The sequence below is a fragment of the Bacillus rossius genome, chromosome 6 (assembly GCF_032445375.1).
Source record: "Bacillus rossius redtenbacheri isolate Brsri chromosome 6, Brsri_v3, whole genome shotgun sequence".
In the NCBI taxonomy this organism is placed as follows: Eukaryota; Metazoa; Arthropoda; class Insecta; order Phasmatodea; family Bacillidae; genus Bacillus; species Bacillus rossius.
In genome coordinates this window covers 31,386,002-31,413,375 of record NC_086334.1, presented here as the reverse complement: position 1 = coordinate 31,413,375, position 27,374 = coordinate 31,386,002, and the positions used below count along the sequence as shown (strand labels likewise).

General features: G+C 40.0%; 1 protein-coding gene across 7 annotated transcripts in view; it reads left to right on the top strand.

Annotated features, from left to right (window-relative positions):
* Positions 1-27,374, top strand: part of LOC134532974 (A-kinase anchor protein 1, mitochondrial-like) — a 99,034-nt gene that overhangs the window by 56,383 nt on the left and 15,277 nt on the right. For 6 of the 7 annotated variants that reach the window (XM_063370071.1, XM_063370070.1, XM_063370065.1 and 3 more), the window contains one exon: positions 24,217-25,541. In XM_063370071.1, coding sequence (XP_063226141.1) covers positions 24,261-25,541 — 1,281 coding nt within the window. In that variant the 5' untranslated portion in view covers positions 24,217-24,260. Of the gene's footprint in view, positions 1-19,298; positions 19,329-24,216; positions 25,542-27,374 lie in introns of those variants that run through there. The other variant, XM_063370069.1, reaches the window with a different exon arrangement.

Sequence of the window (27,374 nt, the reverse complement as noted above, 5' to 3'; positions counted from 1 at the left end):
TCTGAGTTAATAAAAACTAAAAAAACACGCTTTAAAAGCAAAAATTGCAACGCATTATTAGAAGCCATTAAGTTTTGCTATTGTAAAGAACTAAGTAGAGAGTAAGAAAAAATTAAAGATCCTGACAGTTTATAGTGTCGCCATATTTGTTTCAATTTTCAATACCCTTTTTGTATATTACAATTTAAATTGCAGAAAAAATCATGTTTCATAGCCACACAAATAGTGAGTGTGTGTCATTTCTCTATGTCCACGAGGTCGTCTCGCCGCGTCAATTTTCTCCTTGGAGCGAACCCGTCCGCTTAATTAAATAAACAGCTTTTATCGTTGAATGATTTCATGATTTATTTAATGAAAATATGCTCTCATAAAAAAAATTAGTTAGATAGACATTCAATTGGTGACTCACTCTCTCTCTCTCTCTCTCTCTGAAATGTATGTAGCTTGCTCGCGGGTCAGTAATGCAGACAATCTTTACATTCTGACTCGAGACGGAAAAAACAGTAAATGTGGTTTACAAAGACATTTTATGAAGTGTCTTCCCGTCATTACATTTGAAAGTAGAAACATATTTACTCAAAATTTAGGTAGTAACATATTTTTATTGCAAAGACTGAAATAGAGGTGAGAAAAATTATCATTTGTGAACATAAGAAAACTACTACAACTGTATCAACTGTTATGTTATAATGTTTAAATTTCTAAATGGTGCAAGATAATACAAAATTCCATGCGGAAAAAGTCGTGGGCAGCAGATACGTATAGTTATAGGTGTGGGGCTATGCATGCTGATTTTTTATATACTGCATGGATGCGAACATGTAAGAATAATCTATCTATCTTACTATAATAAAACAGTACTTTTTCTGTCTGTCTGTTTGTACGCGATTTTGATGAAATTTTGTGTGTGAGTTCACGGGGATTCGAGGATGGTTTAGATTCACAATTGGATATTTTATCTCGATTCTGAGTTAAGAAAAACTAAAAATACACGCTTTAAAAGCAAAAAAACTAAGCATTGTTGATAATTAGCCTCCATGGCAACGGGCTTTTGCATTGTTGTTGCCTTCTGCGTAACCATGGGAAATGTTTTTGGTAACGGCAGTGGCGTGCCCAAGAGGAGGGGTATGTATAATGAGAAGATACAAAATGTCCAGCGTAGAAATACTTACCGCCATATCCATATCTCACAAAAAGTACATTTGGGCAGGACAATGTCTGTCGGGTCCGCTAGAAAGATATATAGAGAGATAGAGATATAAATAGAAAGATAGAGAGAGTTATAGAGATATACATAGAGAGATAGAGAATTAGAGAGATAAAGAGAGATGCTTAGTATACGTTTAAAAAATTACAAAAAAAAAAAATTGATTGAGGCATTGCAACGCATGCCGGGCATTATCTAGTTAAAATGTAAGAACCAACACCATTGAATCAACTGTGTATTGATTTAATGATTTGAATCAAGATAAAATATCCATTGTCATTTACATGCTCGCAATACTGTAATGTTTCAAAATAGATCAAATTTTGTGTTTTTAATATTACAGACTTACAGCGTTAGTAGCATAGCATTGGTGGAAATAGCAATGCAAAATGTGTATGGGGGAAAATGTTAAATGATATAACATGTTACATGTAGTGGAAACGTGTTTTGATACATATTTTTAGTGTAATTTATTTATGTTATCCAGCAAAATTTATTAATAATTCAGGGGAAAACGTTTCGTCAGATAGGGATACAAGGAAATTGTGTAAAGTAAAGAGTATGGTACCTACTAGTGAGTGACCATGGCGTTATTAGTCTGCACAAATTTGAATATTTATCTAACATATAAATAGCCTCATCACTGACTCGCGAACTTCGTAATGTTGTGTGAATTCTTTTTAATGCACCTACGGTGAAAAATTTTCATCGCTCTTTGCTAACCTGTTCCTCGTAGTATTGCTGTCGAATCCGTAGAGCAAAGATTATATGCATGGGGGCGTCATATTTTGACAAGGCCTATAGTTTCAGTATGTTTTCAGTGATAATTAGCGAGCTGTGGCTTAGTTTGCCATGTTTAGACCGCGTATATCTGTTTAATATAATTCAAGTTGTTGGCCTCCACTTGCAAGTATGAATGTACCAATACTGTTGTGTCAATTTTCCAGCACTAATGATAGGATTTGTTTGCGAATATATGATAAAGCAGATTTAACTGTAGCATGCTAATGTTGTTGCGAACTCTATTCAGTTGAGCACCATTATACGAATCGCACTGCCAATATGGTTGCCATCCTGGTGTATATTGTGTCTAATTCACAGCAAGGAAGATTATTGAATTATTACCAGAGAAAATTATCAAGCAATGTATTTTTTCAAGAGGTTCTTCATTAAAAACAATTTTTGTCAATTTTTTTTTCTATCTCGTGTGTGTGTGTGTGTGTGTCAGAAACAATTTTCACTTGCACAATATTAAAATTTAATTTTTAGTAAATATTTCGAAAAAAAAATAAATTAAAGTGTTGGTTATATACATTTTTTTTTTCAACGGGCACATTAGGCGTCTTACAATAAACTAGTTACGAATATCAAAATGCAACGCTTATATAGTGAAACTTGCCTAGAAATTCTACGTGATACAATAATTTTGGGCGTGAAGATTCAGTAAACCATAACTTAATTAAAAAGCCATTTATTAAAATGTACTTGCAGTTGGGCGTTACCTTCCGCCAAACGAGATGATCGTAACGGGAGTTGGCCAGACGACTCGTGCCTATCCTAGAGCGACTGGGTGTTGAAGGTGTTCTCGGTGTGTTTGCAGAAGGGCCGCCCGCCGGCTTTCAGGAGTAAAACAGATCTCCTAGAAATAGCGCGCGTACGTGCCTCGCCGCGCGGTTTTTGTGACCAAGATCCCTTTTCCCGCCGTCCACTGCTCGCCCCGTCTCTCGGTGGAGCGAGGTGGCGTGGTGGTAAGCCACTCGACTCCAGAGGACGCCGGCCATCCTGGTTTCGGTCTTCCGAAACCACTCCAAAGGAATGCTGGGATGGTTCCGTACCACAAGCCATGTTCGATGGGAAACCTAAGATGTACATCAAGCTCTGTCCCTGCCCGAATATTCACCTTCGGCCAACCTCGGTATTTGTTTTATTTTTGCGCAGGAAAAATGAATTCAAATATTAAAAGTGGTCGGTTAGGTTACGGTTATTTAGGTGAGTATAGCTACATTAAAATAAACAGAGAAATATAAATATATATAAACGAACCCGAGGTTGGCCTAAGGTGAATATTCGGGCGTGTTCGGGCAGGGACAGAACATGATGTACATCTTAGGATTCCCATGTTCGATTGCTTCCCCAGTTTCTCGGACTTGTTCCAACACAAAATAGATTAAAAATATATTATGATGCCAGACTTTCCTGGCTATTATCATGGGAGGCTAGCTGCATCCGGATGTATAGGGATGCGTCCACGGCACACACATTCCTACAACCCTTAGCAAATGCTGCCACAATGTAGAGGGATGGAATAGTAACCGAATACTTTCACTGCTAGCACCACCTGTTGGCAGTTCGTCTTACTAATGTGCACGTAGCAATTTTGAGTTGTGATATCTACGAATTTTCAGCAAAACGTAAATAACGACGACCAATTAAAAAAAAATACACGTAGTGAGACTGTTATAAAGGTCAGCGATTAAAATAAAATTTTGTTATGATTCTCAAAATAATAAAAAAAAATACTTAAATTAGAATTAAATACCCCTGTGAGTTATAAGTTCGCTTTTAGGTAATTTTATTAAGGTTTTTGTCCCTATTTGAGTTTTCACTTATGCCTATAACGTTTAAAAAATATAATGCCAAACGATTCCGAAGCTAATGGATGTAGGAACGCATTTGCGGGTGCGAGTGTCGCAACCCTAGAAATCCGAGTTTAGTGATCGCACGTTGGGCATCCCTTGTGAGGATCCGGAAGCAACGAAAATATTGCCGCGTATACTAGACGCACTTCTGGTGGATCTCTTGGCGAAGGTAATCCGTTAGGCTAGTATTCGGAATGCAGCTTCTGTGTTTTGTTGCCGCGATGATACTGACTGCGAGGTCCGGCGCAACGTCGACGTGGAAGCTGGGACACTGCCACTCGGGGCCTCGGGCCCCGCCGTGGGGGGGAAGTGTCCCCGGTCGTCGAGGGTGAGGTGTGATGTCTGACGTAGGCGCGCCGTTCTGGGCGCGGCGTGGGCGCGAGTCGACGACCGCGCAGGTGAGAATCCCGCGTCGCGGCGTCCATGCCAGGTCTCGTCGCGCCTCTGGGACGACAGAATTGTATCCCCTCGGAAAGGATACCTTTCAGGATTTTCTGTACAGTGACACTGCAGAAACTAAATTGGAAAGGTGCCCTTTCCGATTTCTTAAAATGCATATTATTTTCTGCTTTAAAATCGTGAAAGTTATCCCCTCTAACGTAACTTAACCTAACCCAACCTAACCTTTCCGAGCGGATACCTTTCCAGTGCATATTTGCATTAAAACTAAAACATTTTAAGAAATCGGAAAGGGTACCTTTCCAGTTTAGTTTCTGCTGTGTCATTGTACAGAAAACCCTGAAAGGTACCCTTTCCGAGGGGATACAATTCAGCCCCCCCCCCCCCCCCCCCCCCCCCCGTACCACGCGCCTCTCACGTTTGGCAGGGTAGGCTGTTCGTGAAGCGCGCGGCAGATGCCTAGTGCATAGTTTAAAGACATTGGTTAGTCCTAATTGTTTTTGATGGTTTTGTCGCCATAGTTATACAATCTCGGTACTGGTGTTTAAATATCCACCAGTTGTCTTAAATTTTCTACCACTATTGTCTATTCGTTAGGACAGGGTCGTTATGAAAATGAGAAGAGAGCACCCATATTTTTTTTTCATTAAAAAATTGTTTTATTACTTGATTCTTATTTTTAGATTATTAAAAAATTCATTTTACAGAGTTGTAGTTAATTCTGTCGCTGTTGAACAAATTGCTTAAATTTACCTTTTTTAAAAGTTTTTAGTTCGTACAATTAAAGCGTGTTTTTTATAACCTTTTTAAAATCTAATTTCATTTAGGGAAACATCCGACACTTGGTTTGACCCCACGTGAAGGACACAGTGGTGGCACACTGAACTCCTGGGTCCTTGTGTACGTGAAGGCGCGACGTAATCGCCGCGACAAAACAGGCCGGCAAACAGCGTGAGGTGGCGCAGCGCGACGGCAGAACACGTGACTAGCATGAGGCTGGGTGCATAAACCACGCCAGGAACGCAACGACGTAATAACGCAACACGCAACCGATGCAAGAAAGTCACTTTCTTTTATAAAGCGCGGAAGTCGCAAGACGTCACCTACCCTACAACTTCAAATAATTGTAAAACGGTAAAAAACTAATATCTTACCCGGGCTTCTTTTGTTGATTCACGTTTCTTATAAAAATGATGCGTGCGTTAGAAGTTATATCGTACTTACTTGAGTAATAAAAAAACTAACTTTAATTTTGCGTGCAAATAATTAATAGGAATAATAAAAGGACTGGAGTGATATAAATACAGTTGATAAAATTAAATTCAATGAAATTAATTATTTAACTAGTAAAATAAAAATAAATATTAGTTAATAATAAAAATCAATATATATTCTAAATGTTTAACCTGATTTATTAATTTAAAATATGTATTAAATAATTTATAATGCAAAAAATCACATACGGGAACATAATCTCACTAATATTCACAATAAATAAAAGTTTGAATTATGTGTACCAGCATTCAATATCATTCATGAATATGTTTTAAAAGTAAATACATAATTTTCTTTAAATTGTATGTACCCTTTTTTTCATCTTGTGAAAATTTCCTTGGATGGTGCGTGTGCCATATAAAAATTCGCTCTTTTTTTTTATTTTATAACGCGTCTAAATACGTTTTAACTTAAAAAATACCTATATGACTCTGTCAATTTATTTAAAAGTGTCTTAAAGTTTGTAAAGTGAAGACTATATATAATTAAAAAAAACATTGTATCTATTTATGCACATAACACTCCAATTGAGGAAGGCGGAAACGCAAGAAGTAGAAAGTCGGGCGATCCTTGCGTTGCGTTTTTTCGTGTTTGTGGTTTTAAAACGAGGATTCGAGAAAGAGTCGTTACTGAACTTGTTGCGTGGTTCGTAAAACCCCCCGGTGTCTCGTAAGTAGGCTCGCGGCCACATCCCGCGGGCGCGCGCGCAGCAGACCGTGTGTCGACGAGACTCGAGACCGCGGCGCGCCCTCGGCTGGAAGTTTCCTCTCCTCTCTCTCTTCTCTCTCTCTCTCTCTCTCTCTTTCTCTCTCTCTCCCTGCTCTCCCCGCGAGGGCGTGGTCACTCACCTGCGCCCGCCCGGCCGGGTGGCGACTACTCGCTGCCGGAGGAACCGGTCCGCGTGGCCTGCCACTCGGTTGGCCAACCGCCGCCTACACAAACCCGCCCGCATGCCAGTCATTAGTTCTCTCTTTTTTTTTGCTTCTGTCACTCCGCCCGAACTAGATTATTATTATTATTTTTTTATTTGTTTAGGTCCTTGCCACGAAGCTTGTTCTGCTTCGCTCAAAAGCCGCAGGAGGGGGCGAACTACGTGGTCAGCGAAATAATTAAGAGAGATAGCGTATGTACGGACGTGAGTTCAACGAACAGCAGGACCCATGTGGGTGGTAACACTCAACTTTTATCGACTTCAGTTTTGTACACAATCCCAGTTTATTGTTGTGACCGTGCAGTCGTTATAGGCTAAATCATTCTGAAATGGTGTGCAACACACAAATTTTTTTTTTTTTAGCACACAAAGAAAATTAAAGGAAATCTGTTCCACGCAGTTTTTTTTAAAATATAGAATTGTTTTAGTCTACTACTATGAGTTCGCGGGCTGAAGTAATGCCGACACATGTCAGGTTGGTGTGCATTTTGTAAGTTAGTGCTTGACATACAACGTCGAAGCAGGGAGATAAGTGATTTATTACGTGAAGCGCTTGAAAGTAGTTGCTGAAAGTTCAACTGTTATTCACACGTGACTTCAGTAAGCTTCCTGCAGTCAGTCGGCCAACAGTATTTTGTGTCCACCCCAACGTTTCGAAGAAATGTGAAGAGCAAGGATAGTGGTGTAGCTAGGATTTCTTTCTACGATGAGCGTTACTCCCACCTTCAACCTATTGTAAAATTATATTGGTGGCTTTGTATTTAAACATTTAAAAATATTATTTTGCAGTAAAAATACGTTAAGTATAAAAATTGGCACGTGTGTGTATACACACACACACATTCACACACACTGTGGTATAAAAAATGTAAGAAATCGATAGTTAAAGGTCCTGAAATTCCTGGAATTCAATAGCCAGGTATTTGTAGACATCATGGTGTATCAACAATTATATGAACAACTATTGTACAGTAATATTCTAATTTTTTTAGTACCTTAGTAATGTTTCGTCGATGCAAGATAAAAGTGAAATACGAAATGGCACGTGGACGGCACTCATGGAACGTGTGGTGTTGCTACCGGAAGTATCTGCTTGCGCAGCGCGCGAGGTGGGACAGAGGAGTAAATATTGCGTCGACCTGTGGCGGTAGTTCCGCACGTTCGGCGTGGAGACGTCAACACGGCCGGGTTCGGGCGTGACGGAACGCGCCACCCACCACCGCCAAAGGTTCGGCGTGCACGCAAACAAATGTGTCTCGTTGCCCCCTCCTTCGGGCGGGGGACGGCGAGCGACGTCTTTTTTGCGTGTCGTCGTGGGAGCAGTGTTAGCGGTCGTGACACGCTGTGTTCGCCATTACCTCTTCTTTGCGCACGGTTAGTGTGAGGTGGTGCCAACATTGCGCCTGATTGTTTTAAAACAAACTTCACGGACGTACGCCGCCGGATGCCACAGAAAAACATCAAGAACAAACAACAATATTGAATACGTAAACACACGGAGAACAAGCCAATATCAGCTATTGTTAAATTCCTACACAGCTCAAATCACAGCGGGCTGAAAACGACGAGATAGTTGCAACAAGAACAGCGAATACAAACTACGTTGGACAGAATAGCGACAAAACAGACTAAAAACGTTATATCTCCTGATGGATCTAATAAGTACTGCAGTGAATTAACGAATTATTGCCCTACCTTTTTTTAATATTTTTTTTTATGCAATGCACATTGCAGTTATGTGGTTAGCGTGTTTGACTTGAAAGTTCGATTCCGACCGTGAACGGTGTTTTTACACTCGGACGCTGCTCCACCGTTCTCATTGTGTGATCCGTTACTTGCAGACTTCAGTCTGGAATTCCCGGAACCCCGCAAGGTTTATTTAGAAACCAATAATATGGTTTGAGTTTTAAACGACATTTTTTGTGATTTAACATATATTACTGTGCCTTAACAGGCGATGAATTATGGTAGAAAAAAAGCATATTCCAAAAATACGTGACAACATTTTGCTGATGAAATCGGATTACGCGGCCGTTTCGTGCACGAGGCGTGCCTCGGTGCCAGTCACGTGTCGACGCCGGCGAACAATCAGCTGACGCGCGTTGCCGGCGCTGCCCTATTTGAGCAGCGTCTATTGTAGGGCCGGACCGGCGCGGTATTATTAGCCGCGTCGCGACGCGCTCGTGGGCGTCGACCGGGGCTCTCGCTCCCTTCGTCTGCTCATTTGGTGTTTTGGCGCGCGCCCCTCCCCTCCCCAGCGCTCACCTTACCTCGTGGGTTACACCGCGTTCGTTTCCCGGCGGGGTCCGACCTGCACTTTTCGACTTTTCCGCAATCCCTCCCCCAATCCAGTAGTTCCGCCAGTGATTCTCACATATTCTTTGTCTACAATGACCCTTCTTTATTGACGACCATCATCTTCATCGTCTACAATGGATTTTCTCCCCTCCCTTAATTTCTCCCTCTTCGGCGTAGACGGAATTCCTTCATTCGTTCACTCCATTCGACACTCGCCTGTTTCAATTTCGTGGTCCTGACTTGTGAATTCTTTCGAAACGCTCAATACTTGGTAAATATTCATTTGAAGCTCTTCCACTAGGTGAAAACTGGCATTTGCACAATGCCGTATCTGAAAATCATCTTACGGAACAACCTTAGATATATATACACACCGAGAACCAACCAGCACGCGCGCTTGTAGACGCAGGCTTCCCTGCTGCCCGTGACAAGTGTTTTGCGTCGCTTGTCTGCGAATATCGTCTGATAAAAAAAAGTTTTCCTCCGTCTCTCCGTCAGCGTGGTCATTGACGACGGAAGAACGTGCAAGCACTGGATCTGGGATGTATCGAGGAAGCAATCGGCCGTGACCCGCGTTCAGGAACCATCCCAGCGCTTGCCAGTAGCTGTTTCGGACCCGGTTATTACCGACCGCGTGTCCAGTGTTCCGTCGTTGCGCCACCTCGCGTGGCATCGAATTTTTTTTTAAATATCCGCGTGCGGTCGATGGTTCAAGGTCGGGTGGGGTCGCGAGCTGCGTGCGGCTCTTGTCATGGGATGTTTGCGGCTCTGCAACTCACTGCGCCGCCACAGCACAAAAAAAGAAGCAGAACACAGTCAAACGGCACAATCACGCCATGTCCTCGACCTTCGCTCCCAACCCTTCCATCGCACCGCCCCGCCTCCACACTCACCCGGCTGCTCTTCATTATAATAATTAACTAATTAAAATAATTTAGGTGTTCTTGTTTAATCAGTAGAGCTGTATTAATGACTACCATATATATTTACATTTATAGATTTTTTTTCTTAAGTAGCATTTAATTTTAAGACCTTATGTTGAATTTGTGAATAAAATATTTTTATTTTGTCTCGTTTTTTTAATTGCCTTAAAATTCTGTCTAGATTCAGAGAATATGCATGTTGCGGCTCTAAAAAAAAGAGAGAATCTGTTTACTTAATATTTGGCCCATCTCACCCGAAAGTGTGCCGACCCCTTCTCTAGGCAATTAAAACATACGCTGCAGTGGGTCTTGTAATTGGAGGCTCTGGCCCGTTGTTTTCTGTGGTAATTGATGTGTGCGGAGGGCTTGTCGACCTATTCTATAATACATAATTATAGAAGAAATGAACAGAACAAATCTCATAAACATTTGAGACATTCAGTTAAAACAATCAGTTGTTATAAACAGATATAAATAAGTACATATTCAATAAAATAAACAGTGCGCTCCATGGTCACTGGCGAGGATGTTTGGTTCTCGCCGGTTTGAGTGCAGCTGCGATCCAGTGGCGTGCCATGCAGTTCTTACGCCACGGCTTGCATAACCAAAGTAGTGCTGTGTTACGTCATGTTGCGTCCAAAGTCATGACATGTCATTACAATTGCAGGCTATTTTTATATTTACTAAAAATGGCTTCTTAATGTACCCTGGGTTAAATTTAATTATATATATATATATATATATATATATATATATATATTAAACGTGTGATACTCTCATCAGTTCGTAAATTTTAGTGTAGTTACCATTCGCTGTAAGCATTTGAAGGCTTGGGGAGCAGTATTTTCTGTCGATAGTTTTCGAAGCCCTGATTCCCCAAACACCTCACCGCCGTGTCTTGTCGCCAGCTGCTGCTGTGATTGCACCGTGTGGCGGCAGCAGCTCGGGTCTTCGCTACGCTGAGACTGCGCTCAAGGCCATTCAACATGCAATAAGAATCTACTTCCTCGCGCGGATTATTTTTTCTCACGAATTGCGGAATTTTTTTTTATCTCGCGAAAATAGGACGGTTTGTTATCTTTCATAACGCCGTGCATGCAGAAAAAAAATTACGAACTACACGCGCAACAATTCTTGTTGATGTTTGCAGAGAGGCGCGGAGATGGCGGCGCCTGATTTGCCTAGCGCCGCCACGTTCATGCTCCGGCGTCTATCTGGACCAACTCTAGAAGTATGGTAATTGCTGTGTGCGGAGGGCTTGTCGACCTAACCCCCCCCCCCCCCCCCCCCTCCCAACCCCCTTTGTAATCCGGGCTGCGTTTGTGGACGAGTGACGCGAGGAAGGAGAAGTAAAATACTCTAGAGTAGCGGTCCCCAAACGGTGGGTAGCGACTCGATCCTGAAACCATCAGAGACCATCAATAAACCATCAGAAGAGATAAGAAAAATCGAAACTAATTTAATTGTGTGCAAACACATATGTATTGTTAAATAAATAACTGTTTTGCTACGAAGTACGTATACTTTGTCAACCATTTTCAAATCAGAAAACAAATTGTTTATCAATAATCAATCGGTATCTAAAAATAAGCATATATAAGTATATATGCAATATTTGGTGGTAAATTATATATACATAAGGAAGGGATACGATACAAATAAGGTTTTTTACTCCACCGTGGAGGTATTCCTATAAGGAAAGGTGGGTCGCCAGCTGAAAACGTTTGGGAACCACTGCTCTAGAGACTAATACCGGACATCTCCTTACTAACAATACGGATGGGAGAGGTGTTACTCCAAAAAAAACAAATTGATTATGGATAAACTGTCACTTATATTATCTTGTTTCAAACATGAGTAACCCCTTTTTAAGAAATTTTAAGCACCGGAGGTATATTCCCCTTCTCTTATATCTATATATATAATTGTAAAAAAAATTTCAAGTGTAAAGAAATATATTTTCGTTGTCATAATGTTGGTACCACTTGCATTAAACTGAGATACATTGTTCATACTGGGAATACAGCCTGTCTGTCACTTATTGGACTGACGTGAATACGTTAGGTTTTCACACAAAACTCTTGGAGTCGTCGGGCGTTGAGTCTCTAGTGTACTTGGTAGCACAGTATTGTACAGTATGTCAGGGGTGCCCACAAGGGGGGGGGGGGGGGGGTAACGACGCAGACTGCGTCATTAAAATTTCAGGGGGGGGGGGTGGTGGTTAAAAGACGAGAAAAATGTATATATTATTTACATAATTATAGCTTCTAATGTGAAAATACGTTTCTGGTGCTTTGATAATTGAAAGGGACCTTGTAAATCAAATTGGCAACCCCGCACTTTCCTCAACAAAAGCAGTTTGGCATCTGTCGGTTCAGGATGGAAATATTACTTGATATGGCCAAAATTATTATTATTATTAGAAAATCAGTTTTAATTAATGCAAAATGTGATAAAATATAATACTAAAAAAGTATAATATAAAATAATTGAGTAAATCATTGAGAAAATGGCATAAAAATTTCGGGGGGGGGGGGGGGGGGGGGGGCACCTCTGAGAATGTAGTGTAGTATTCGCGGTCTTCAGCCTCGGTGGCCGTGACGTCAGGTTTGAGTGCTGGCACACCCGCGGCCCCCGCCACGTGGAGAGGCAGGGTGGCCAACCTTTGCGTGTTGCGGGCGGTCGAGAACAGACATTTCCACTGCCCGCGGCCTTGGCGTGCCACCGCTTCAAAGTAACCCCACGCCATCTTGTTATTCTTTGCGCGTCCTCCCGAGTGTTACTCGAGTTAGGCGATCTTAATGGCGGCAGCAATTAAAAATTTCTATACTTATCACGGGTTCTTGAATTAAACTCTTCGCTTACCATGCGTTCGCCGTTCTCTCAACTTGACCTGAAGTATGAACCTCTGCCCTTTCCTTCCCTCTACCCACTAGGTATTGGCTTCAGAGAAAAATTTTTTACCGAAGAAAATATTTCCTCAGAAAAAAAAATCACAGATAGTTTATTGATCTTGTAAATGATTCAGATTAAATTGTTTGAAAGTATAGTCAGCTCAGATAAAAAAAAGTAGCAATATTCTCGACGGTCAAAATAACATAAAATTTGTTAGAGGCCCAAATACCTTGTCTTAGAATTTTTTGTTACATATTATGGTTTAGTTGTCTACAAAACGTAAACAATGCAATCATCACATATTAATTAAATTCGCTTCCAACAGTAAATCAGTGAATGGAGTTATATCTTCAATGCTGGTGTTTAAAAACGATTGGTTTTAAGCCTTTCACGTTACGACTTGAGATTTAAAGTTAAGATAAAACTTAACTTCAACTTACAATTTTGGACTGTACGGGAAAAAAGAGTGTAATCCACAAAATAGCCACGGTGGGATCAAGTCAACTGTCTGTCTGATCATGTGGTCTTAGTAGTATAAGTCAGCAGTAATTAGTATTTGTGAGATAACATTTGGTTGTAGACAAGGGCGTAGCCAGGAGGTGGGTTAGGGGTTCAAACCCCCCTCCCCCTTAGCACCAAATATTTAATTAATTTCTTATTCATCACTCAAACAAATTTCATATTAAAATTAATAAAATTTTTACCATTACAATATTTAAATTTAAGAACCGAAAACTGCTAAAATAGCACTATTTTACACCTTAAAATCCAAATTTTCCCGGGGGAGGACCCCCGGATCCCCGCTTTAATACGCGGTTCCATGCTTCTTAACACCCCCCGTACACAAATCCTGGCTACGCCACTGGTTGTAGATAGTTTTCCAATCCTATAGAGAAAAGTAGTTTTAAGTCAAAACTTGTCGTTCTCTTCTTTTTTTCTTTCTTTCCCGGTAGCCTGTAAAGAACGACTCGGGTTAGTTTCAAGTGTGGGTCCGAACCCAGGACCGCGACTCGAAGGTGACCCGCAGCTACCTCGGCCATGGAACTGGCCCCGCTCCAGATATACGGAGGAATTGCCGGACTGCGAGCGAGGGTTCGTTTGCAGCATTACCCTCTTTGTTGCGAGTCCTTGGTGGGCTACGGGATACGAGTCACGCTCGCGGGGCTAAGGAGCTTATTATTACCCTAAATACACGTCCGAGCCATCTCGTAATGCGGAGATGATTGCTGATATCGAAGTGCTTCGCTAGCCCGTGAAATGAGGTTACCGGGACATGGGGCGCTCTTGTTACTTGGGTGGAAAGAAAAATTGCGATGCGATATTGATGAGCTCTTGTTCAGTGCGCACTTCATTTTATTGCGTAACCCGAATGCATGCTGTATTATCTGACGTAGCTTACGAAACTTCTTGTTTTGTCACTTATCTTAAGATAAGCATGGCTGCAATTACCATAATACTTAAGGCTCAAATTAGATTAAGACATGGGATTGTAACCACGTGATCTATTTTGAATCCTTTAGATTTTAATAGGGTTTTTTGATCCAAACAGTGGAGGGAAGAGACTTTTATGAATTATTCAATGATGGCGAGAGCACTTGACGAAGAGATGGGGGAAAAACGGGGTAATGAGGCCGACCTATCATGATAAAAGCTGTAGCGATCTACGTCGTAAAAAAACATAACTTACGTAGTATTAATGTATAAATAGTTTTATTTGTAAAATGGTTAAAAATTGCGTACACGTGCAATCATCGTAAGGATATCAAACCCGGGGAACGTGAAATTAAAATTTTAGATTTTGGAGCAAGAACCGCAGGATTGAGACGTAGACGAGTAAGTTAAAGGGAATTTTCGTTTTCGATTTGTGGCTACGATTATAAAGGATATTTTTTGTGTCGCTGCGATAGTTGTAAACAGGTCACCCAGCCCATTGCTGGTAGTGTGTCTTTTCACCATGTTTGTTCTGGATGTGGAACTTGACAGCGAGGTAGTCGGCAACCGGACACATACTTCTCAGTTCTGGAATATTCGAAGAATATAGGGTGAGATGCGCTCAAGTTTTGGTCCATGAATTGTAACTTGCAATTTTATTTCACAAGGAACTTGCGCTTTGGTAAAAAAAAAAAAAAAAAAAAAAAAAGTCGCGGGGGGTAAATTATATTGATGAGTAATTTTTTTACAAGCCATTGGTTGTATCCAATATCATTGAACTTAGTGCACAGTAGTCTATTTTACGAAACTCATATTTCGTTGGGATAGTTTAGTTTATTGTTACGTTTGGAAAAAAGGTCCAAAAAGGATAGCCCAATTAATTAAATACAGTTATATTTTTTACTACTATTTACCTTATTAATTAAATTTCAACACTTCAAATGTTTGTCCACAAATTAAATCAACTCTTTCGTTTAGTCCACAGTTCATTCTCCCCACTGGAGCTCGACTCGACAGTAGCTCTCTAACTGCTTCTTGGCTTTTGTGTAGATGCCACGTCCGTGGTAATGTTTGCCCGACGTTTCGGCTCGCCTTGTTGCAACCATCTTGAAGTGCTGAAAACACAGATGTGCAAGCCAAGAAGTAGTTACGCACATTGAGAACGTCGTACAGTACATTATCTCCAACACTGGGTTATCAGTACAAACGGAGATACTTTGGCTAATACAAACACAGCAGGCATTGCAGACGTGTCACTGTGTCTTAAGAGTGACATGTGTGTACATTAATAATTAGTGTCGCTACTCTCGCTGGTTATTTCCGGTCGAGTGCTGTCTTCAGGCCTGTGACTACGTTTTTTTAGAGTACATATCAGAAAGTTGTCACCTTATATATATATATATATATATATATATATATATATATATATATATAAACACTAGTTACACATTATTCAGAGATCCTCGTAAATTTACGGGTACTGAGGATATTTTCTTTGAACATTGAACGTGACTTACCATAAATCATCGTTGAGTGTTAGGAAAATGATTTTAAAAATTGTATAATTGTGCAACATACGTGTTTTCCTTCTACGTGCTTTTTTTTTTTTTTACGTTTTTTTATAAAGGAACGCAGAACTCGAAAATTGGAATACGGAGTATTTTTTGGAAGGCTCGACTACTAGTAACCCTTAAGTTTGCTTTTAATTCTTAGCTGTAAAGTCCATAAATTTGTTATTTCTAACAATGTCGTTGGCTTCGAATACAAACTGCAAACAACGAATTTTGAGCTAACAAGCTAGAGCAATAACACTCCCCGAATATTAGGTTATTTTACTGGCAGGTCGGCCGAATGTACCAGGACCAGTGTTCGGCAGTCCAGTTTTGTTGGCAGACGAACTTCACTGATTTTATTTTTTAAGTGAAAGGTATTTACGATCAAATAGAATGTTCGGATGAAGCAAATGATAAATGTGAACTGATGTAATTTGGTGTCGACATTTGCGGAATTAAATTTGTTCTTTGTTGCCGCGACGTGATTTATTTCCTTGTTTTTCATGTCGGGATTTTACAAGAAAAATACGTCTCTTCGAAATCCATTTAGTAATTTTTACGAGTTGGTGGAATATACAACAGTCATAAAAAAATATTGATTTGAGTATTAATTATTCTAAATATGTCCCATATTTAAATGTTTTGCTAGGTACATTCTATTTACCTTAAATGATTTCGTTATCTGTAGATGTTAACGGTTTCCGTGTAGTAAGCAACAGTATGTCTGAGGTAGAAACGGACAGAAGTGTCAGTTATTTGTTAAAAAAATTATTAAATAAAATAGTAGCTTTGGTGATCGTATGTTCGCAATATTTTATGTACTCCATATGCTCGTGTTTGTTTCGGCGTTCACGTATTGACCTGTTTATATTTACCGACACGTGCGTGCGATAAGGCGCCGGTTATCTGTGCGCAAGCCGTCGTGGCGACACGGGAGTAGCGGCGGAACGTCCAGTATTGCGGCTTGCGAGAATCTCTGGCATCGCTGTTGCATTCAAGTAACTACGTTTGCCGCGTACGAAAAATGCTGTAGGACTGGAGTGTGTGTGTGTGCGTGCGTGCGTGCGTGCGTGTTTTCGCGCTTCCTGGAGTGCGGATTCCGTATCTTTTCGCATATTCAACCGTTTAAGGCAGCAACGGGATATTTGGCAGGTAAAAAAAAAAAAATGTATGGCAATCGTAGCCGTAAGGAGCTAAAACTACATGGATTGGTTTCTTGATTTCAGTGATTCGAAGTGTCACAACTCCTGCTAGGGTAATTTGATAGAGATGGGCAAAATCGTATAAATATTACCAATATTCTGATGTGTATATTGATTCACGGGAGAGAAATAGTATTACACCCTCAGAAATGGGAAGTTATTTTTTTATCGCTATTTCTATCACCTACAAGCATAATTTTTCACGCCAATTTTGTTCGTAGTGTATTATTATTTTATGTAATTGCTACTAATCATATATATATTGTTTTTTGATTGCTTAACATTTTGAGACCACAGAAATTATTTTTTCGTTTATATATTTTTAAGAACAAAATCGTTTATGGTGGCGGTAGTGGGCCGGGGGCGGGGAAAGAAAAATAACTTTTTTTTCTCCAAGAATCTATACATCGATTACTGAGCGAAGGTTGATGCATCTTTTTTTTCTATAATGATTTTGGCTAGTACAAGTTTGGGAGGCGCGGGTTTATATTCCCCAGGCTGTCGGACTTGATAGGTAGTCTGATGAGTGAGTTAGTATGTAAGCAGTCTGCCAAGAAACCTGCAGGCTTAGTCTGATGACATAAATAAGCCCTCTTGAATAATCTCGCTTGAAAACTTTCTAAATGGGTGTTAGTTACACAAGGAAACAGCGAAGTAATGTTTGAATTGAGTAAGAATTTTTAGGTAGTTTAGATTTGAAACTTAACTAACATAATATTTGAGCATAAACCTAGGTGTATTGTTGCGATTTACCGGGTTCGTTACACACACAGTTTTATTTATTGCTACTATTTACATTACTAGCAAATAATCTAAAAATGCCAATTAATCAGTTGCACTTAAAAATGTTGCTTCCCCAGTCACTCGTTTTTACACACCGCACACCTCGCTGGGCCGCACCTCTGGCGCAACTCTCGCCGCAGCACCCCTCGTGGGTCTCCGCCGCGGGACTCCGTCGCCGCCGACACTTGCCTTCGCCGCCGACACTTGCCTTCGCCGCCGACACTTGCCTTCGCCGAGGATCCGCTTGACGCCTCGCTCGGAACTTCGCTCGGGACTTCTCTCGGGACTCCGCCGCGCCCGCGACACTATCGCCCGGAACTGAACTCTCTACCCTGGAACCTTCGTCCAGGGACTTCGCCGTTGTATCGCCCGGAAACTCCGCCGCGGGAGAACTCCCGACTCCACTATTACTCACTCACTCCCTGCCCTGGAACCTTCGTCCAAGGACTTCGCCACTCTGCCGCACCCGCGGCACTATCGCCCCGGAAACTCCGCCGCGGGAAAGCTCCCGCCTGAACTCCCACTCTGAACTCTCCACTGCTCTCGGAGGCCGGCGTCCCGGGCTTATGTATCACAGGCGCCGCTTCTCGAATTCACCAGCGTGGCTGGGGCCAGTTGCGTCATTCCGCGCCGACCCGGCGCGGCGGCAGAAATCTCTCGAAACACGTGTCGGCGGCTCGCGTAACTCCGCAGCTGTGAGGTGTCAGGTGTCTTAGCTATCAGTGCCGCGCTGGTAGCGGGTGGTGGGAGGGGGGGGGGGGGGGCGGAAGAGACAATCCTTGTAATCTTCCAGGCGCGCGAGGCGCATATCATGTTGCGGCAGCCGCCAGCCAGCTCTGCACCTGCACGTGTCGCGGCCTTGCTCGCGTTCGTAACAGTATGTTGTACTGTGTAGATAAAGTATGTAGCTAATTTTACATGATAAGGTAAATTAGTACCCAAGGTTAGGATAAATTTACGAAGCAAGTTTACGTCTTCAATGTTACGCTATTTTTACGAGGCTGAGTTACTTATTACATAGGTAACTGAAGTTGGCTCTTAAAACGTGTAGTAAATAAGTCTGCGCAGTGATGGAAATGTATTTTCGATTAATGTTTTTGTTAATTTTTGCCGTGCGGAATTTCTGATCATATGTGTATTTGCAGATCGGTCGCAAAAATTCGCAGTGCAATTTTTTTAATGCGTGATTTTCATGTAGACATTTAACGAATTATTTACAGGTACCCGCCCTAATGGTTGTATTTTATATTAACTGATATATAATAACTGTACAATGGCTCAAAAAATTGTATTTACATGAAAAAAACATTTTATATGCTTTAAATTTATATTAATTATTTTTCTAAAGTTTTTATGCTGATGTTAAATTAAAATTACAAAGTAAAAAATAAAATTTTAGAACACTGTTTCATTAAAAAAATATATATACACGTCCCTGTTTCGCTGTTCATTCACATTGTGTTAAGTAAGGTCACGTGATGTTACATGGTAGAAGTGCCATGATAAGAGCACGTCTGTAACTACCCGGTAAGCGTTGCGCCACGGACGCCGTAGCTTTCGGCGCGGCGTCGCGTCGGCAGGAAGGGGGAGCGAGAAGACTTCTGGAAAGTGGTGGATGACATCACCCCGGTGGCGTAGTTTCTTCCACGGGGGGTTGGTTCTCTAGGGTGGGGGGGGGGGAGGGGGCAGGGCGTCGTCGGTATCGACTGGCCTGCGGGCCGCGGTATCGACCCGCGCGCGCGCCGCGAGGCGGGCGGCAGTGTGGGCTGTGGCGCCGGACCGCGAAGACCATGTGAGTTGTTCTGCCTCGTCAGTGTGCGTCCTGCAGGGTTCAAGGTCAAGGTGGTTCGATCGCGAAGTAACGTCGCGCTGAACTCAGTTTCACCGCCAAACGGATCGAAATTCAACACCGTGACCATGCTCATCTTTGAGATGGTTTTATTTAGAAAACTGTGGTCTAAACTGCTATGGTTTTATGCTTAAATGGGTATTTTACAGTTGCCTTAAAATAATGCTCAAAAGTTCTGAGCTTTCGTCATTTAAAAATAAAATATTGTCTCTGTAGTATAATTAATAATAATAATTGTTTTAAGCAGAAAAAAACAGTCGTCACCATAGCTGCAATAGTTTTAAAGTGATTGTATTAATAAGACCGTAATGCTTTTCTCACTGTGGGGCTGCAGAACAACACCCTTTAGTCTTATAAAATACGTGTTTCATTTAGGCGATAGGTTTGAGATCCAATTAATTTTTACCCTTGTACTGTTTGTACGTGGAGGGAACTGTGAACAATGAATATAATCACTGGCAACTTACTTGAGACTTCTCATGATGTCAACGTGCGAGATATCTGTGGAGTCTATTCTAGAGATCATCGAATTCGCGAATTTCTCCCGTCAAGCAACTTAAAACTTGGCTTAAGATTTAAATTTAAAGAAAAGTGAGCTAGTCTTTCAGTACTACTAAGTAATGTGTAACATGTAACCTCGGTAACGAGCAAATTCACGCGTTATTATGATGCAAATACACTATAATACGAAACTCGGTTACGAAGAATTGTTAAAATAATGCCGAGCGTGTAAATATTAGCAAATAGTGTTTTCAGCTACATTTCTGGACGCGAATCAGACGTATAGTCTCCCTTTTTCAATGTGAATTCTTGTTCACGCCATCTGCCACAGACGGCAGCACCGTGGTTGTTACACAATTCCGTCGCATTCACGAAATTACTCCCACCAAATGTATATCGAGAGCTAAGATGTTAATACATCAATAAATCGTAACTTGTCGTGGTTTGGGGCCACGGAATAAGCTCTCTGGTATTTCTATTGGTATTTAGCGACGCACGTAATTTCTCGTGGGAGATAAAAAGAAATAGAACGGAATTAATCATATTCTTGTTGCTCGGATCCGAGTGGGCAATGCTCGAAGGTTTTTCTCTGCTGCGATGGTTTGCCATCGTCATTCGCAACACGCTGGCAAGACACATCACGACACAGCCCCGAGACCGTGAAGTAGATTTTTCTAACAAGTTAAAATAAAAGTTAGACCTGGCCCGGGAATCGAATCACAAGACCAGAAGGCCTGGTCACGATTTCCTACATATTACCAAATTAACAGGGCACAAACATGGATAGAAAAAATGCCTTTGGGTGGTTTTGCCCGTTTTCTGACATAGTCTTATGTTTAAAACAGGGGAGTAAACAGAATTTCATGGGTTTGAGCGAAAAGGGTGAGGGGGGGGGGGGGGGCTATAACCTTTTTGGTTTTTTGTGTGCTTTCAAATGGTTGGTGGGAATGATATATATATTTTTTATTTGTTGCTATTGGGAGGGGGAATTTATCTATCCTCTTCCCATCTCTACCCCCCTCCGTAAGTCCCTGATTAAAAATTATTTAAGTTAGAATTTTCAGAATTTAAATAATAAGGGCGTGTGTCCGCCGTGAGACGTTGGCGCAGGGCGTGGTCGTTTCGCCGGTCGAACTCACTGCGCAACACGTGAGTCTCCGCTCTCGCACCTGCCTATCTGCCTCCCTTCATTCGCCTCCTAACTTTACACCCCCTCCTCACTTTACACCCCCTCCTCACTTTACACCCCCTCCTCACTTTACACCCCCTCCTCACTTTACATCCCCCCCCCTCGCTTTACACCCCCTCCTCACTTTGCAATCCCCCCAACCAATGTTCCCCTTCACATGTGCACACAGTGGCGACATGATTTTCCACTAAATATGAGAAAAAGGTTTTTTGTAATTTGCATTTTGTCAACTCCAAACTTCCAAAATAACACCCAGTTAGTTAAACCTTGATTGGATGCTAAATTAAATACAAAGTAATGGCTTTATGAGCATAATTTAACATATTTGTCATAAATGTTATTTCATTAATAAGGACCTTTGCTTTTTTTTAGATGTATATATGTTTCTATTCATTATTTTAATTTTAATAATATTTTGATCTCTTTATGTTGATATAACAACTAGAAAATTAGTGTTATTTTATAATTTTTTTACTTAATTTTTAACTTCAGCTGTATTTTCCAACCACCAGTATGACAGTCGAAGCTTTCCAATTGAACACAACCTCTGTAAAACATTTGTGTGTTAGATGTTGATACCCAACATTATTGTAGCCATCAAACCTATTATTGCCCATTATTGCAGTATTAACATAATGTTTGAAAATTAAACTTAAACTATTTTTATCTCTTTATTTTCTGTGGGCTGATGTGTTGAATGAGATTTTGTATGGGGAATACCTTAACATTTTGGTTGCAGAGTACCTTAGTATTAAATACATTTGTTACCATTGAATTTCAGTTAGGTAATGCAATTTAGGAGTGTTAGATTGTAGTCATTCTAGACCTTCCAAATTAATTTCTGCTTAATCGTGTGATTAAGAAAAATTTTATTTTGTGGTATTGTTGGTGGGGTGAGAACAGTAAAATCAACAGCATTCTTAGTACTTTGAGAATTTTTTTTCTAAAGTGCTACTCTTCAGTCAAACTGTGTCAAAGTGTACTGTCTTAAAAATAAGACTGAAATTTTATACATTAATTAAAAATGATATATTTATGGATATTGTAGGCCATTTTTCTGGTAAGGTAAATTATAAGACAAGTCGGATTTTTAATAAGCAAATATGACCTCGATGGTGTTAAGAGAACCTACAACCTATTTAAAGTATCCTCACTTCTTTGAAGTTTTGCTTAAATTCTACTTTTGGGCTTCCCACTGTTTGTTCTTGTCACATCTAAACTCTGCCATGTGACATCTTTTTGTCAACTGTAAAATATTGGGGATCTCAAGCTTTCAACGCTATTGTCATGGCAGTATTGACTTTTGGTTTGAACCTGTTATGGTTTTGCGATGAATGGTTCGACTTCAACCCAAAAACCAAAACTGTCTTGTAAAATTTTTACAATGTTATGTATTTTTTGGAGAACAAGATGGTATGCCCATGTTATCTAGATGCATTGACTGTTATAAGACCTCAATTAAAATGAAACATGTTACAAGGGTGCAACTGAGGGGATGGTACTAAAACATATGTTGCTGCTACCAAAATCCTGAATAATGGTCTGGAAAAACACAAAAATTTAATACTATGCCACTTTTTATAAATATTATTTTTGTAATTGGATTTAATATTTTATCTACATTTCAACCTGTTCAAATATTAAATATTTCACTTACTGAATGTCTCAATTTCCCACCAGTTACTTGTAAATATTGCGTACCCAATTTTAAAAGAGCCCAACTTATTCATGATTTAATCATATTCTGACCTGATGAAAATTACCTTACATAATGGGCTGATAAACTTAATCCTTAATTTAATTGCGTGACTTTTTTTTTATAAATTCCTTATTGATCTAAACAATATCTCTGGTGATACGGGCATCCACCAATATTATATTGTCATTGTGACCTTGATATTTTATAACTATGTTTTAAGGTCATTAAATGTTAGTTTTTGATGCTTTCTGTTAAAACATTTTCTCGGTGTTGGTTTACAACCTATTGTACTAGATCCCAGCCTTGCCATCTGAACAGCAATAAGTTCGCTGCTTGTCAGTTTTAAAAGATCACATTGAAACCAAATGTGTGTTCATGTGATAAATTGACAATTTTATACATGTTAGTTTCATTCTGAACAGTGAAGATAATCTAAACATACATGTGAACATAGCAAATACAAGCCCAAATAGTATGTACTACTTGGAATTTTATATGGATGCAGTCTGGACATATGGTTACATAATAATCAGAATTACTAGTATGACAACTACTGAGTGATTTGTGATATACTATCTGAACAGATGAAATTATTTCTCAACGGTGGTGTTGATTGTAACCCTGAACGCTACTAACACAGTATCATCTCAGTTGCACACTCAAAATTTTGAATGATTAGGTTCTTAATATTTTATCATTTAAGTTAACTTCCATCCATAAACATGTTGTGTAATACTTACTATGTATAATGAAATAGCTAGAAAGTATGTATTTGTTAAATAATACTTATGTGTTTCTTAAAAATAGTTAGTAATTACACATTCTCATGCCCTTCTATGTTATTTTTAACATAATGCATTGAATTATTGATAATTACAATAGAAGACATCCATTTTGCTTTATGGTGGTAACAAGTTTTTAGATTTATGTCCATCGTGAGCCTTGCACAGAATATGCACTTTCTTGGTGGGACTGGACTTCAAGGAGATTCTGTATGTTAATTCACTCGCTCAGGGCTGTTGTGAGAATCCAAGGGCTCGGGGGTAAAGAATTTGTCGGGCCCCCTTGATATTATTTAATGTACAACTTAAAAAAACCCATATATTAAAAAAAATGTTAAGACTGTAAACTTTATCTGCACATATCTTATAACTTGTAACGTTTCCTATAAATTCTTCTTGCAATAGATAGTGATTTCTGTCCCATCGGGGTAAACCCAAGCATCAGTTGTATTTTTTAACCTTTGGGTGGTTGCCTATCAGCTTTGGTGCCATTGTATGCCATTTAACACTACAGTTACACGCACAATAAACTCCATTGCAGAAGCTTAACTTATTAAATAATTTATTAGAATTTGATATTGTCGGATAGTAGTGCTATAATTTACACTTTTAGTAATGTTTCTTTTTTCCTTCAAAATTTTTGTTTATTTTTTGTTACAGGTTTCAAGTTGCTGTTGGCATACGTGTCAAAGTGGAGAAAGAAAATGGCACCCAAGCCTTCTTATCAGTTACTAATTTGGTCAGTACCAACCGTTGCATTGCTGCTGACTTGCTTGTGGTATCGCAGGAAGAGGAGCTCATTGCGAAATGACCCTGGAGGAACAGCTAGTGTTGACTTAGCAGCTTTGCTGTCAAAGCGACGTGATCACGGTAGAGAACCAGCTGCCGCACAGGGTGAAAGTCAGTGCGAGAGCACTCAGCAAGTCGAAACGACTGCCACAGAAATAATAGAGCACAAAGAAATTGGCTCAACAAAAGATCAGTGCAAAAAAAGTGAATCTGATTCAGTTTCTTCAATTCAAAGACGAGACCTGTACACATCACAAAATAAATTAGATATAAAAAATAAAAGTTTGCTTCTAGAAAACAGCTTAGAATCACATCATATAGTTTCTTATTTGGGCTCAGAACCTCTGATTCTCAAAACTAAAGAAGTTGATAAGCTTAGTGAATCCAGTAAAGTATCTGGAGGTCAGGAGGAGATAACAGAAGAAACTCTGTGCAAAGGAAAAAGTGAAGAGAATAGTCAGAATAAAGAAATAATTGAATGTAAAGAAAAAAGTGACGAAACTTGTAAGGCTGAAACCGAAGATACTGAATCCAAGGTTGAAACTACGGATTGTGGTGCAAGAAGATCAGAAGAAGTTGTGTCAATTAATAATATAACAGTGTTATCAGAAGAGTTGTCTGAAGATATATCTGATAAGAGTATAGATATTTTAACTAATCAACAAGTTCAAGAATCAAATTCTGTCACCAAACCTTGCAGTGGCACTGTTTTTATCTCTGACAGTCTTTCACCCGAGCAGCCAGCAGAAGAAGCGTGTGTTTTCTCCAGTGACGAATGTGGTGTAACCAGCGGTTTAGAACCTGAAAGCTTACAAAGAGATCTCGAATGTACTGCAGTCCAGTCTTCTCTGTGTGAGAGTTGTAGTGTTAGTGACATAGTGCCAGCGAAACAGCGTTTCGAAGACAGTGGTGCGGTGACGTCTGCCGAGAGTGCCGTGAGCGCTAGCGGGTCGGTGGAGGAGGCAGGTTGCAGCAGTGGTAGCGTAGCAGGGAGGACTGTCATGGCGCGCAAGTCGAGCACAGACCTCGCGATGGAGAGGCCCGCGGACTCAGACGGAGCGGCACAGCACCGGGAATCCAAGCTCTCCGCGTCCGAGCACAGTGTTCAAGCGGAGAGAGACTCGGCCAATCACAGCCCAGCTGATGTGATGCTGGGAAGTCCAGCCATCAGCAACTATTCAGATGCTAATAGTGAGGTGAGTGCATTAAACACCTTAATGCTTTAGCCAAGGGGGTTTTTTAGGGGTTCAAAACCCCCCCCCCCCCCTCCCCTTAGCACCAAATCTTTAATTAATTTCTTATTCATCACTCAAATTTCATATTCATAAAATTTTCACCATTACAATATTTAAATTTAAGTACCGAAAACCGCTAAAAATAGCACTATTTTACACCTTAAAATCCAAAATTTTCCCGGGGGAGGACCCTCGACCCTCCGCTTTAATACAGGGGGGGGGGGGGGTTGCATGCTTCTTAACACCCCCCATACACAAATCCTGGCTACGCCACTGGCTATAGCCACTTAAATGTAACCTCACCATTTGGTTGGATCATATTTCCATGCCATACATATATAATCACACACAAAAATTTAATTATTGGAATGTAAATGAATGTTTTTTTTTTTGCAGAAAGTAGCTATGAACAGAATTTCATAAATAATACTTAAGCATGGGACATTTTAGCTGTTGTGTTTTAAGTCTGGTTTTTACTGGAATGTAATTAATTGTTTTAAAAATAATATTGTAGCATTATTATTACTATTATTATTAAGGATCTAAAATTTTTAAGTAATGTATTTTATATCTTAAGTACTCCATTATGCTATGAAGTGATAAAAGGCTGACTAGTCATCAAAAGTTTGGGTTACAGTAATGTAAGTAGTATAGGCACATTTAGGGACCTTAATTTTTAATCTTCTGCCATTAACTAAATCATTGCTTAAAAGTCCCAGAGAGTTGCATTACTAATTAGAAGACTGCATACCAGTTCAGTGCCTTGCACGTAGAGGCATGTGATGCATGGACCAGTGGTTCACTTAGCCCTCATGGCAGCCTCCTTGAAATACTAACAATTTACATTCAGAACATTAATCATTTTGCCACAGTTGCGTGAACACACACAGAGAAAGTTGACACTCGCAGTCCGGAACAAGGAAGGACATGCATGCACATCAAAACACAAGTGCATTGTGTTGTCTTTTTCATGTTTTTGGTATGTTCTCTCGAAATTATTGCCAAATCTATGTCAAATGTTTCACTATTTTTTTTTGTAGTTGTGTAGGAAAGTAGTGCATAAATATTGCCAATGAAACTCAACCACGTACCTCTAATTTTTTTTTCAAATTGATTCTGTGGGTCTGGTTTGTTCTTGTTTTCTTTTGATACTTCAAGTTTTTCCCAAACAAAATAAATTGGTTATTAATACACTGGAATAAAAATACACACAACTTTTGTGGAAACACCCTTCATTATTATTATTATCATCTTCCGCTAGATAGAAGCATGTAGCAGTGCTACGTAGGTTGCCTGAATGTGAATTATCACCACCACGAGAGAGAGAGATTAAAATATACTAAATAAACTTATAATTGTTACAGTGTTCTTGAAGAAAGTACATAATAAAAAAAATTATAATTTAATATTAATAGATAAAAAATTTGTTTAATTTTTTAAGACTTAAAAATGAAATTTTTATTTTGGGCATTGTTTTTTATACTAGTAAACAGAATTAATAAGCCCCTCACTGTCTGGGGCAATTGTAACTGTGAAAATTGGGATGGTGAATGTAATAACACCAAAACTATGTTTTAAGCTAACATTTTTGTTAAGTTTTTTTGATTGCATGCATTCATATAGGTCTAAATCCCCTAGTGAGATGACTTGCGAGTTAACCCCCACACACAAAACCCTTGGGTTATAGGTTCTACTTGCCCTCTCATGCAAATTTTTGAGATTTGCACCACTGCTTGTAGCCAGTCCAACAGAGTACAACCAGCTACAATGTCACTTTATGACACAATTTTCCAT